The 13,599-nt window shown below is 43.7% G+C and overlaps 1 protein-coding gene across 1 annotated transcript in view; it reads right to left on the reverse strand.

Moving 5' to 3' along the window:
- Window positions 1-7,860: 7,860 nt before the first annotated feature.
- LOC145391920 (putative neural-cadherin 2) overlaps window positions 7,861-13,599 on the reverse strand; it is a 441,690-nt gene continuing 435,951 nt past the window's right edge. The window contains 3 exon segments of the mRNA XM_080266411.1: window positions 7,861-8,066; window positions 11,231-11,383; window positions 13,258-13,490. Of these exon segments, the coding sequence (XP_080122537.1) occupies window positions 7,861-8,066; window positions 11,231-11,383; window positions 13,258-13,490 (592 nt within the window).

Below are 13,599 nucleotides of genomic sequence, written 5' to 3' on the forward strand. Positions count from 1 at the left end.
ATTTATATTGCTTATTACACCGTAATAACCTTTGTGTTATTTAAATCATTCTTATATCACCATCGTGGTCATCAATAACGTACACAGTGACATTAACTGTCCGTACCCAAAAATAAATCGCTAAGGAAGAGGTGTTAGGGAGCTTCCTTAACCGACGAGAATACGAGCCCATCTGTTTGGGTATCTACGAACAAACGCAAAATCGCTGTCATTTTTTTCAGAGATCATTTTTTAAAAACTGTTTTTGCTACAACACGAATATAGTTAACTTAGGAGAGAGACCCAGCAGTGATTTTCAGTTCCTTCTTGTTCTTCTTCTTGTTCATCATCAGCATCATCATCAACAGCATCAACATCAACATCACCATCACCATCACCATCACCATCACCTTCACCTTCACCTTCTTCTTTTCATCTTCACTTCTCCCTCCTCCTCCTCCAGCTCCTCCTCCACCAACTTTTCTCCTTCTACTCCATCTCCTTCACCTTCTCCTCTTCTTCCTTCTTCTTTTCTCCTCCTCCTCCTCCAGCTTCTCCTCTTCCAAATTCTCTCCTTCAACTCTTCCTCCTCCAAGTTTTCTCCGTCAACTCCTCCTCCTCGTTCTTTTTGCAAACCCATTCATCTTGTTCTCTATTGACTACGCACTTTTTACTTTCTTCTCGAACCATTCTCTTCAATTTTGGAGACTCTTCGATATGGAGGGGTGACTGAAGCGGTAGAGAGATGGCCTGCAGTCCTAATGGTCCCAGGTTCGAATCCCGGCTGGGGTAGGGAACAGTTTAAGGATGTGGATATCATAAAGTAGAGTTTACTGATCTACCATTAGACCCGGCAACATGTCGTAACAATACTCCCTGTAATACAATATGCCATCAGGTCGATTAAATACCTCTAAGAGCGAGATTTCGGTATAAAAGGTGGCACCGCTTCCTGGCATACAAACATCCCTCAGTTCCCTCCCTATCCCCCAAAGGAAGGATGATAGATTGCACAAGAGTAACTTCAGCCTGTAGTCCACTGGGTTCTCAAACGATCCTGGGGTTTTAACTACTACTACTACTACTACTACTACTACTATTAATTCAATAGACTACGACATAAGTACACTACAAACAATGAAAGTATATAGGCGAATAACAGTGCATGTACAAAACTAACGTATCGGCCGTTTTCTACCCTCTCCGTTTTCTTTCCCTTACCCACACTCAGATTATCCCTCCCCCCCTCGTACTGTCTGTCTTCCATGCTTGTAGGAACCAGTTTAGTTAATTTATCTCTATTTCTTGTTTTACTGTTGTACTAATTTTTGTTCTTGCGCGCAAGTACTGATCATTTTGTATGTAGGTTTTTAAAAATTTTCGGTACTCTAAGACGCGTTGTTTCGGTGCCATGTTTATGCTAATTTAATTAATCTCCTTCCCCCCCCCCCCGCTCCCAAACTAACACGAAACCGACCCAAGATAAGAAACTGTTATGCTCCCTCTTTTATGTAAGGCGCCGGGGGAGGGAGTTTACGGTGGCTGGATATATTAGAGCTTAATTAGATGGTCCACAGCATAATTCTGGCAAATATTTGGAGCATAATGGCACGCTTTAAGCACCGGGCTGCGTTGGTGCTGGCTGGGTGCTGGGGGCGTTTTGGGGGAAGGGGCTAGAAGAGTGCTGGTGTTGTTTCGTCTGCTTGTTTTGTTACTGCTACATTTTTTGTTGAAGAAGGAATATGCTGTGAAAATGATAAAGATAAGTTAAAAAAATAAATTAAACAAGGCTAGGCTAGGATAGGATGGGATAACACTGGAGAGCTATGCAGGGCTTGTTGTGTAGTCTGCCTGTTTTGCTTTATTTCTTGTTTATGAAGGCCTCTATGGACAAAATAATAGAGATGAGTAATAATGGAATGGAGGGCACTAAATATTCTTTACTTTCTTGTGAAGATAAATAGCAATTTGGTCATAACGATGTGAGTAAAAATTGAGAGCTTGTGTGCTAATAGTGGTACTCGCAGCCCCTAAAGTTGAGTGAGTATAAACCCAGTGGACTGCAGGCTGAAGTTGCCCTTAATTCACCGCCCACCACTGCCATTTCGGAGATAGGTAGTGGACTGATGGACTTTTCAACAACCAGGCAGCTCCAGCCCCGGTCTTGTCGGTGCCACAGCATGAAGGCGATCCTCTCCGGCATCAGCGTGGTCTGTGAGAGGCTATAAAAGTGACCCGCCTTAGCTGCAGTCAGCCGAGTTGGGATTTTTTGTATTTAATTCCAATAATCTATACTTGGGAAATTTTATGACTGGACGATGTATTTATTCAGTTCTGTTCACGTCCATCCACTCAGACCAGTGTCAAAACCAAGTGCACATATTAATTAATAACACACACACACACACACACACACACACACACACACACAGAGTCATACACACCCACCCACCCATACACACACACACACACACACACACACACACACACACACACAGTCATACACACCCACCCACCCACACACACACACACACACACACACACACACACACACACACACACACACACACACACACACACACACACACACACACACACACACACATAGTCATACACACACGCGTGAGCGCGCCAGCAAACCCATTTGTGCTTAAAAACTGTATATTTTCTTCTAGTCTCGGTCGGATATCAGTTCCCTCAAAATCCACGCTTCTCTTTTTTAAAGCTAGAGACACTTGGGCCTTTAACGTACATCGTTTCGTTTCGTTTCGTTTCGTTTTTAAAGGCTCCAACATGCTTGCATGCGTCGGCCTTGATCACCTAATGGCGGCTCTCCACGCTGCACGATCCATTGCAGCCTCCCTGTTCAGTCCCTTAACCCTGAGGTCACACTTAATGACCTCGTCCCATGTCTTTCTCGGTCTACCCCTCATAACCCAATATTAACACTTCTCACCTTCCTCACCCAATTACCATCCCCCATCCTCTCCACATGTCCAAACCATCTCAATCTACCTCTCCTCATCAGAACACAAATACACTCCAGTCCCATCCTACCTCTCAACTCTTCTTTTATTAATACTGACTATGACTATATATATATATATATATATATATATATATATATATATATATATATATATATATATATATATATAATGAACTGGGGTTGTTACATTTTGTGTATCAAGGATGGGGCCTGTCCATCATCGCCAAACCACCAGGTGCGTTATCTATGGTACCTACACCCTAATTAAGCCTGTAAGTATACCCAGACACGATAGACTTCCTTTATCTTTTAAACTGGATACTTTCTTGCCGCGTCAGAATTGACTGTAGCATACAGCGTCTCCTGGTGTGTTGGGGGTGGTGGTGCGTTGGTGGGGGTTGTGTGTTGGTGGGGATGGTGTGTTGGAGAGGGTGGTGTATATATAAAAAGAGTGGGAACATTACTGCAGTGAGGCAGGGCATGGCGGGGCGGGGGGGGGGGGGCGGGAAGTTAATCGCCGTTATCGCTATGTCATCTACTTTACGGGGTTTTTGTGCCGGCGTAGTAGAGGGAGAGGGAAGGCAATGTGCGCAATGACGAAATGAAATACGGCTCCACACCTGCTGTTTCTCGTGTTTGGCTTTACTAGGCATTATATATCTTTTGTAAAACAACCTAGACGCTGTATTTGTCTTGTGGATTATATTGACGTTATATTCCACCTGCTGATTAAATAATGTTATATTCCTCCTGCTGATTAAATAACGTTATATTCCTCCTGCTGATTAAATAACGTTATATTCCTCCTGCTGATTAAATAACGTTATATTCCTCCTGCTGATTAAATAACGTTATATTCCTCCTGCTGAAAAATAGTTATATTCCTCCTGCTGATTAAATAACGTTGTATTCCTCCTGCTGATTAAATAACGTTATATTTCTCCTGCTGATTAAATAACGTTATATTCCTCCTGCTGATTAAATAACGTTATATTCCTCCTGCTGAAAAATAGTTATATTCCTCCTGCTGATTAAATAACGTTATATTCCTCCTGCTGATTAAATAACGTTATATTTCTCCTGCTGATTAAATAACGTTATATTCCTCCTGCTGATTAAATAACGTTATAATCCGCCTGCAGAAATTAAATATAAAGTTTTCGTTGCTCCTACAGGTATTCATTGCAGAAATCACCCTGGCATTGCAGGGGCCGTTGCTTGCCTGCAGTTGATGAGTGTGCGTGGCCAGGCAGACCGGGATTACTCAGCACTAACAACAACTTTAGGTTGACATCAATTGCTTAGGAGATGACCATTAGGCTTACGTAATGACTGTCTGGTGGTAGTTCATGCTCAGAGACACACTGTAACTTGTAGATGGTCTATTGTGACACCTGGAAAGCTTGGCTTGGAGGGAGACGCGGGTTTACTTTTCTCTAACGTTTTGGGCTGTACAGACTCCATCCTAGCAGAAAGTGAAAGCTGGGACATTTATACCCCTGGGAGGTGGGAATTTCACGGGGTATATCGCAACTATTCCACTTTTTGTTCAAACTCTCTGAAGACGAGTTCTGTGCAGCCCGAAACGTTAGAGAAAAGTAAAGAATTAAGGCTCTGACCTGTCTCTCTCTCCCATCCAACCTCTCCATAGTATACAGTAGTTTGTAAAGCTTGTACTGTATATTATTATTTTCTTTTATGTAAGGAAGAAGGAACCAAAGGCCAGGAGCCCGCAGACCGTTCCCTCCAAGAAAAAACAAAAACAATACAAAAGGGAGCCAAATTCAAGATCCGTTCATTTCGAGATGCCCGGACACACTGCGTTTGAGAGACTGGAATTGTTGACTTGATACTGCAACGTTTTAGGGGAGGGTGTCATATCCCAGTACTTGCTAGCTTGCATTCGTACATTTTTACCGAATTATTAAAGTTCTTTAGGTGATTAAATCGTGACTTATTTACCTAATCATTAAGGCTCTTTAGTGCACGTATTCGTTAGGTCATTCCTTCGTGACTTACCAGTACACCGTCATCATCCATACCTCCTCTCCTACCCAAGGATGGGGTGATGTAGGGTTCAGAGAGAGAGAGAGAGAGAGAGAGAGAATTACCTAAAGCTTCCCCCAAACAAGCCTCACTAATTCATCATCCAAGTCCCCAGCAGCCTTACACCATCCCACAGGCGTAAACATTCACACTTACGCGCTTCCACGAGACAAAGCTGTTTAGCATTATTCCAGAGGTTTCACTCCATCTGCAGGGTTGAGAAGGAAACCCAATCGGCATGAGAAAAATTTATTAACAATATAAATGTATAAAAGCCTGAGTATTAAAAGCCAAATATTAGTATTTTAAAGTGAGAGTGTGACGATTTCTATACAAACGACACCTGAAATTTTATAAAAACTAAATGAGCTTTTAAAATCACTGAACTCAAAGATGACAGAGTAAAGTATATCTTTGTGATGTAAAAAAGAGAAAATGATTACAGCATTATACTGCTGCAAGTCAGAATGATATACTAACAGCAGTGCTTTATAATTGTACTTTGTTTTAAAAAAGGAAAAACATAGTCAGCAAACAGTTGAAAACTCAGTTGCTGATGTCTTTCGTCTGATTCTTGGTAGAGAGTTTGTCACTGAACGTGTATCAGGTATCGGAGCCACTGAGGTGGTTAGGCTCTGTTTCCTCTCATGAATTAACGCTGAAGTTCTTGATCCAGTAGATGCCTGGTCAACCCCGTGGCCTGCTGGCTGGCTTAACACTGAACTCCTTGATCCTGATATTGACTGACTGGCTGCCTGACCAACTAAGGAATTTCTTGATCCAGACACTGACTGACCAGAAGAGAGATCAAACAACAACGGCCCTGATCCACTGTCTAACTGACTTATTACTGAATTTCTTGTCCCAGATACTGCATGACCAAGTGGCTGGCCTGTTACTGAACTAGATCCAGGGAGTGACTGATGGCCAGGTGGTCTCGGTGACTGGAGAGAAGGCGAGGAATGAATGGCATCAGGGAGATTCTTTAGCAAGTCTAAAACATCTCCATACTCGGGCAGCAGCGGCTTAATGCTGTCTTCTCCTGATTCTGAATGCAGTCCTGAAAGAATTGGTAAGAAAAATGGTAAGGAAAAGAGTATCAGAACCGTAAATATGTCAACTGAGGCAGGTACTGTTCATGTTGCCATGGAACTAACTGGCTCTTATAGTTTAGAGTATGACACGATCTCTCTCTCTCTCTCTCTCTCTCTCTCTCTCTCTGTCATTCGTCTGTGGGCACAGCCAAATCAGTTTCCTAAGGCCATGCAGTCACCCTGTGTGTCATACTCTTCAACATATCAACAACTGAACGCTAATACTCACCGTCCCCATTGAACACAAGCCAGGGCTGTCATATTAAGGATTTTTGTAGTGGTATTTGTGTGGATGTTTTTATGACATTTAAGTGTGTTCCGTGGCAGGCTGGTAAAGCATGCTTTAGCGAAATTCAGGACGTCAAAGTGTTCTCTACCCCAGCCCGGGATGCAACTCGCCTACTTTTGGACCTAAGAATACGACCAGCTTCTCTGTCCACTCGATCACAAACCATCCTACCGAATCGACCGCCACCTCCAGCTGTTGTCACGGGTCTTTTTATGGAGGTTATGTTAATAGTGCTGAGGTAAGAGAAAGACCCTTACTCTTGTCGCGTAAAGAAGCTCCCTAACACTTTTTCTTAAGTGATTTACTTTGCTTATTGCACCTTACTTTCCCCCCTCTGTGTTCTATAAATCATTCTAATATCACCATACTTTGCATAAATAACGTATAAGAGAATATTAACCAGCCATATCCAAAAATAAATTGCTAAAGAAAAGGTGCTAGGGAGTCTCCTTAAGCGACGAAAATACGGGCCAAAGTGAGAATGTGTGAAAGCTGGCATCACAGTGACGGCACATTAGGAGGAGTGTACTTGTGTGTGTGTGTGTGTGTGTGTGTGTGTGTGTGTGTGTGTGTGTGTGTGTGTACAGAGAGTGATTGCCACATCATAACTTAGCAAGATATTTTGTTATTTTTAGAAGGGAAATTTTAAGGGACGCCTGGGTAGGCTCTAAATCAAGAAAGTGAGATTTTGAAGGATGGCTGGGTGGGGCTCAAAATCTAGGCTCTTAGGATAACGTGAAGGTATAGATAAAAGATTAGGGCTATCAAACATGCGGTTCATCACCCTCTTATATACGGTCCTGAGCAACAAACAGACACTATAATTCAAATTCTTATATCAGTCCTGTATATTTACAAACTGGGGCGATTTTATGAAATAGGGAGTGCTTTTTTGGATATTATTAATGTATTGTTTAATTCTAGGGAGTATTCTGTATAAGGATGCTTCCAGAGATCGAGTAGTGTGGAGAGCCTCCATTAGGTGACCAAGGCCAAAGCATGCAGCATGTTGGGGTCTTCATAAACGATCCAAACGATATGACAGTTCTGCTTGCCAAATGAATGCACATAAAAATAAAACTAACTGGACACTGGCTAGTGTGTGTGTGTGTGTGTGTGTGTGTGTGTGTGTGTGTGTGTGTGTGTGTGTGTGTGTGTGTGTGTGTGTGTGTGTGTGTGTGTGTGTGTGTGTGTGTGTGTGTGTGTGTGTGTGTGTGTGTGTGTGTGTGTGTGTGTGTGTGTGTGTGTGTGTGTGTGTGTGTGTGTTTTCACTCACCTAATGCAGCTGAGGTGAATGAGTCAGAGGGAGAGCAGTCCCCCTCGTAGGCATAAGCTCGTAGATCATCCTGTGCGAGCAAAGGCTGTCCGGGTCTCACTCCTTTGCTCTCCTGAACCTGCTGTGTTACTGCTAATGTGTCAGCAGGAGAGGACACTACACCCCTGCTTTCCATACAGCACACCATCTACTTCACCCCGCCTCGCTGCTGACAGGCCAAGTCTTCAGCTACAGATATAGTGGGGCATCGAGAGGACTTTTGTTTGATGCCGCCAGTTAGTTTGACCTGTGACATGAGCATTGTGGGAGGGATGGCCAGGCTTACCTCACACGGTACCCCCTCCTTGACCTTCACAGGCGACAAGTCCAGGGGTGACAGGACATGCTTGGTGACTGGAAGTAATGTAAGAATCCAGTGTCAGTAAATATTTTGGACATTTCAGAGCAACAGTTATCAATAAAGCTTAAGTCTATCATCAGAGTTCACGCGAATCCAGCACCTAAGAGAGTTGTTTATACCACTGTACTTACAGACTGCATACTTCTAACTTCACAGGGATCCAGTCTTTCTTAAATTCACAGGGATCCAGTCTTTCTTAAGTCTACAAGGATCCAGTAATGATAATTTTGTCATTCAGTTAAGTGGTTTTCAAGACTGCATACATCTGTTGAGTTCATACGGATCTTGTATCAATAACAGTGACGGATATTTAACCATTGTTGGAAGAGAAGGAGTGTTGTGGTGTGGATGTATAGGAATGCATTAGGAGAAACATTAAGGTGGTTTGGCCATGTGGAGAGGATGGAAAGTGAGAGACTGACGAGGAGAGTGTATGTGAGTGAGGTGGAGGGGGGAAGAGGGAGGGGGAGACCAAGGATGAGATGGAGGGATGGAGTGGAGAGGTATATGAGAGAGGGGGGTGTGAGCTGGGAGCAGGGAAGTGAAATGGCGGGGGAAAGAGCGAGATGGAGGCGATTTGTTTGCGGCCACCCCTTACGGGATTAAGGCGTCTGGCAATACATAGATAGATAGATAGTTTGCAAGAGAGCGTACACGTATCTCTTAATGAGTTAAAATGGGTGTTAGATTAATAGGACAGTCTTGAAGAATTACTGGGTGGTAAACGTGCTTGTATCTGTGATGTGTCTGTGCCAAGAAGTATGCCAGTTTACTTATTACTGTTGCTGATCATCACATACCCACACACACACACACACACACCATACAGATCCACATCCACACCCACCCACACGCCATACACATCCACATCCACACCCACCCACCCACACACCATTCACATCCATATCCACACCCACCCACCCACACACCATCCACATCCACATCCACACCCACCCGCACACCATACAATCCACATCCACACCCACCCACCCACACACCATACAAATCCACATCCACACACACACACACACACACACACCATTCACATCCACATCCACCCGCACACCATACAAATCCACATCCACGCCCACCCCCACCCACACACAATTCACATCCACATCCACACCCACGCACACACCATACAAATCCACATCCACACCCACACCCACCCACACACCATACACATCCACACCCACCCACCCACACACCATACATATCCACAGCCACATCCACACCCACGCACACATCATACACATCCACATCCACACCCACCCACACACCATACACATCCACAGCCACACCCACCCACACACCATACACATCCACATCCACACCCACCCACACATCATACACATCCACATCCACACCCACCCACACACCATACACATCCACAGCCACACCCACCCACACATCATACACATCCACATCCACATCCACACCCACACCCACCCACACATCATGCAAATCCACATCCACATCCACACCCACACACACAGTACACATCCACACCCACACCCACACCATACACATCCACATCCACACCCACACACACACACCATACACATCCACATCCACACCCACACCCAACCACACACACCATACACATTCACATCCACATCCGCACACACACACACACACACACACACACACACACACACACACACACACACACACACACACCAAACACATCCACACCTACACCCACACACACACCATACACATCCACATCCACACCAACACACACCATACACATCCACATCCACACCCACATACACACACACAATACCACCCACACCCACCCACACACCATACACATCCACACCCACACCCACCCACACACCATACACATCCACACCCACACCCACCCACCCATCCGGCATACACCAGGGATTATCCTGAAAGCCAATACAAACCTCTGGCGGCAGACTAAAAATAAAACAATATGCAAAAAGTTCAGGATACGATATACCGAGACTCTGGTCTATATCTCATTGGTTAAGGAAGCTCCCTGACACTGTTCCTCAGTGATTTATTTTTGGTTCCGGCTAGTTACTATAATTTATTACTTTATGCAGGCGGAATATGACAATATTTGAATGATTTAAGCAACACAGACGGGGAGAGTAAAGTGTAAAGCAAAATAAACTGCCTAGGAAGAGGTGTTAGGGAGCTTTCTTATCTGAGGAGATTGCAGAACTAAAATTCATTCAGATTTTCTGAAGATCAGTCTTTCCTGTGGCTGAATAAAATTATCTGGTGGTATCTGAATTAAGAAAATGAAATAGATATAGCTCTGAAATGGATTAAAATATCTCTCACTCACTCAGGCAATCTATCGATCTATCCACCTATCCATCCATCTTTCCATCTTTGAGAAGGGTGAAACATACGAAGCTGCATTTGTGGACCACTTAATTTTCCGGGCAATTCATGAGAACCTGAGAGGAAGGCTTGTAATATTAAAACAACTCCTTAAAGGTGAGAGTTACCTGACCTAGTACACCTGTTTTTCATGGAGTAAATTAAGCAAACAACCTCCCTCCTCACCCCCACAAAACATATAAAAAAATCAATCAGTAAAAAATAGAGACATTATACTGTAGAGTCAGGATCAGAAGCCCGTCTAAACATCACCTCTTCTATTTTCCTTTACTTTCACATCACTCGTTAATAATCCTCTGATATTTTACTGATGCAAGCTGTCGATATGGGCAGACGCAGATGGCTCCACATGCAAAGGAGAATTCGTTGTTTCTCTTCCACAGCGATTTGTTTTTCCAGTTCCCCTCCCCCCCCCCCGCTGATATCGACAGCTTTTTTTTCCACCCTCTGCTGATATTGCAAGCTGCTGATGGAAAAACAAATCGCTAAGGAAGAAACATGAAGAATTCTCCTATACAATGCTGGGCCAGAATATCTCGCGCTTCACGACCGTAGGGTTTGCAGTTCGAGCCCGCACCAAAGTAACGTATATCTGGTGAGAAATCTCTCCAAGGACCTCTCCTCGACCTGCGGAGTATTAGGGTCCATTGGTCTTAGCCCGGAGGATTCGCCCTGTGCAATGTCGATAGTCATTTGTCGATTCATCACAGTGGGGGAAAATGAATAGCAGACGAAATAACAAGGGGATCAACATATATAAAGAGGGCACATGTACTTGTATGGGTGTGTGAGATATCAGTGACGGCCTGGATAGTGAGGGGCGTATCCAAGACGTCTGTAACGTTACTGATATCGGCGGGTCCCAGCGCAGCGCCTCGTCCAGATCGCCACCGCTGAAGACTCAGCGTAAGCATCACACCCAGCACCACTGCCGAACAACACGGTCCATACAGTTCATAGGCAAATATAAAAATAAATAAATAAATAAAAGTACAGGAATTACTTAAAATACAGTTCTAGACCAGATATTCATAAAACTGAATAATATTTCCCTCATTACTTAACTCCTTCCGTCCAATGTTATACCTTACTAGATGTTTTTGGATGGAGTAAATGCTGCCTTTTTATATTATGGTATACAGTACTCCATCTTCAAGTCCCTAGTCACAGTGGGGATAATATGGGATATGGCTGATAGTGTCTTCGGCAAGGAGAGTATGTTATCACCCCTGTTCTCTCTGACAAGGAGAGTATGTTATCACCCCTGTTCTCTCTGACAAGGAGAGTATGTTATCACCCCTGTTCTCTCTGACAAGAGTATGTTATCACCCCTGTTCTCTCTGACAAGAGTATGTTATCACCCCTGTTCTCTCTGACAAGAGTATGTTATCACCCCTGTTCTCTCTGACAAGAGTATGTTATCACCCCTGTTCTCTCTGACAAGAGTATGTTATCACCCCTGTTCTCTCTGACAAGAGTATGTTATCACCCCTGTTCTCTCTGACAAGAGTATGTTATCACCCCTGTTCTCTCTGACAAGAGTATGTTATCACCCCTGTTCTCTCTGACAAGAGTATGTTATCACCCCTGTTCTCTCTGACAAGAGTATGTTATCACCCCTGTTCTCTCTGACAAGAGTATGTTATCACCCCTGTTCTCTCTGACAAGAGTATGTTATCACCCCTGTTCTCTCTGACAAGGAGAGTATGTTATCACCCCTGTTCTCTCTGACAAGAGTATGTTATCACCCCTGTTCTCTCTGACAAGAGTATGTTATCACCCCTGTTCTCTCTGACAAGGAGAGTATATTTTCACTCCTGTTTGTTTGTTTGTTTGTTTGTTAACCATTAGCAGGATTACTCAAAAACTAAAAGTGAGATTCGGACCAAATTGGTGAGTAGATAGCCCATGTCCCAGAGAACAATAGATTATCTTTTTTGCTTGTCTGCTTGTCTGTTAGCAGGATTACTCAAAATTTAAATGAGAGATTTGGACCAAATTTGGTTGGTAAACAACCCATGTCCCAGGGAACAATCGATTAACTTTTGAGACTGATCCGGATCGTATTACAGATTCTGGATCCGGAAAACACTTTTTGTGAAACCCTAATCAGTGATGAGAAAACCTAACCCATTATGAAGAGTGGCTTGGAAATTACGTTGCCCTTGTCGGAGAGATGCGCTCCACTGAGTGCCCCTCTAGTTTATTTATTTATTCATGTTTATTTTTATTTCTACTTGTTTAATAACTGGAATAATAAACAATAATCGATACCAACATCCTTCTAACGCAGTTTCTCGTGGTCACAAGGGGTGGGGAGCTTTCCACAAAAATTTTTCATCTCATTTTGGAATTTAAGTATAAGTAAAGGGGAATCATCACGGCATTTTCTATTGTGCCATAGGAGGTACAAGGCTGCTTGCAAAAACAGTACCAATCAGTAAGGCTGCTACATCCAGCAAGGACACAGTTTGTAATCCCATCCTCTAGTACGACTGACCAAGATCATGATGCAGTACCACAATGATATACAACAGGATGATGATGATGGTGATGATGATGATGGTGGTGGTGGTGGTGGTGGTGGTGGTGATGACTTCGATGACGACGACGATGACGACGACGACGATAAGGATGATGATGGTGATGATGATGATCCATAGACACAGAATAAGAGGGAAGTTGTTATGAAACCTAAACTAAAATGGTCCTGTTTTATCCTGCATTTTTTCCCTTGTAAAGCCTTTAGATGAAATTTGAGAGATATAACAGAAACATAAATTAGTACTTGGGAATACTCACCAATAAGTAGAATGGAGACTGCCAGAGTGGCCACAGCCAGAGGTGCAGCAAGGGGGTTGGCATCAGAAGGCATGTTAAGCCACTCACAGTTGTCCCCTGTGTGAGTACCGGGGCAGGAACACTGATAGCCTGGCTGTAGGTTGTAGCAGGACCCACCGTGCAGGCAGGGGCGGAACACACACTCGTCTATATCTTGACACACATTACCACTTAAGTGTTCACCAGACCCACAGCTGTCAAGAGGAACATCATGATTGAAAAAATTAGCACATGCGGCAAAACCCACAGTTGTCAAGAACATTTGTGACTGAAAAAATTAATATATTTACCGTTTTGGCACAC

The sequence above is a fragment of the Coenobita brevimanus genome, chromosome 20 (genome assembly GCF_032717465.1).
Source record: "Coenobita brevimanus isolate Jiangsu-jjx chromosome 20, ASM3271746v2, whole genome shotgun sequence".
Taxonomy (NCBI): Eukaryota; Metazoa; Arthropoda; class Malacostraca; order Decapoda; family Coenobitidae; genus Coenobita; species Coenobita brevimanus.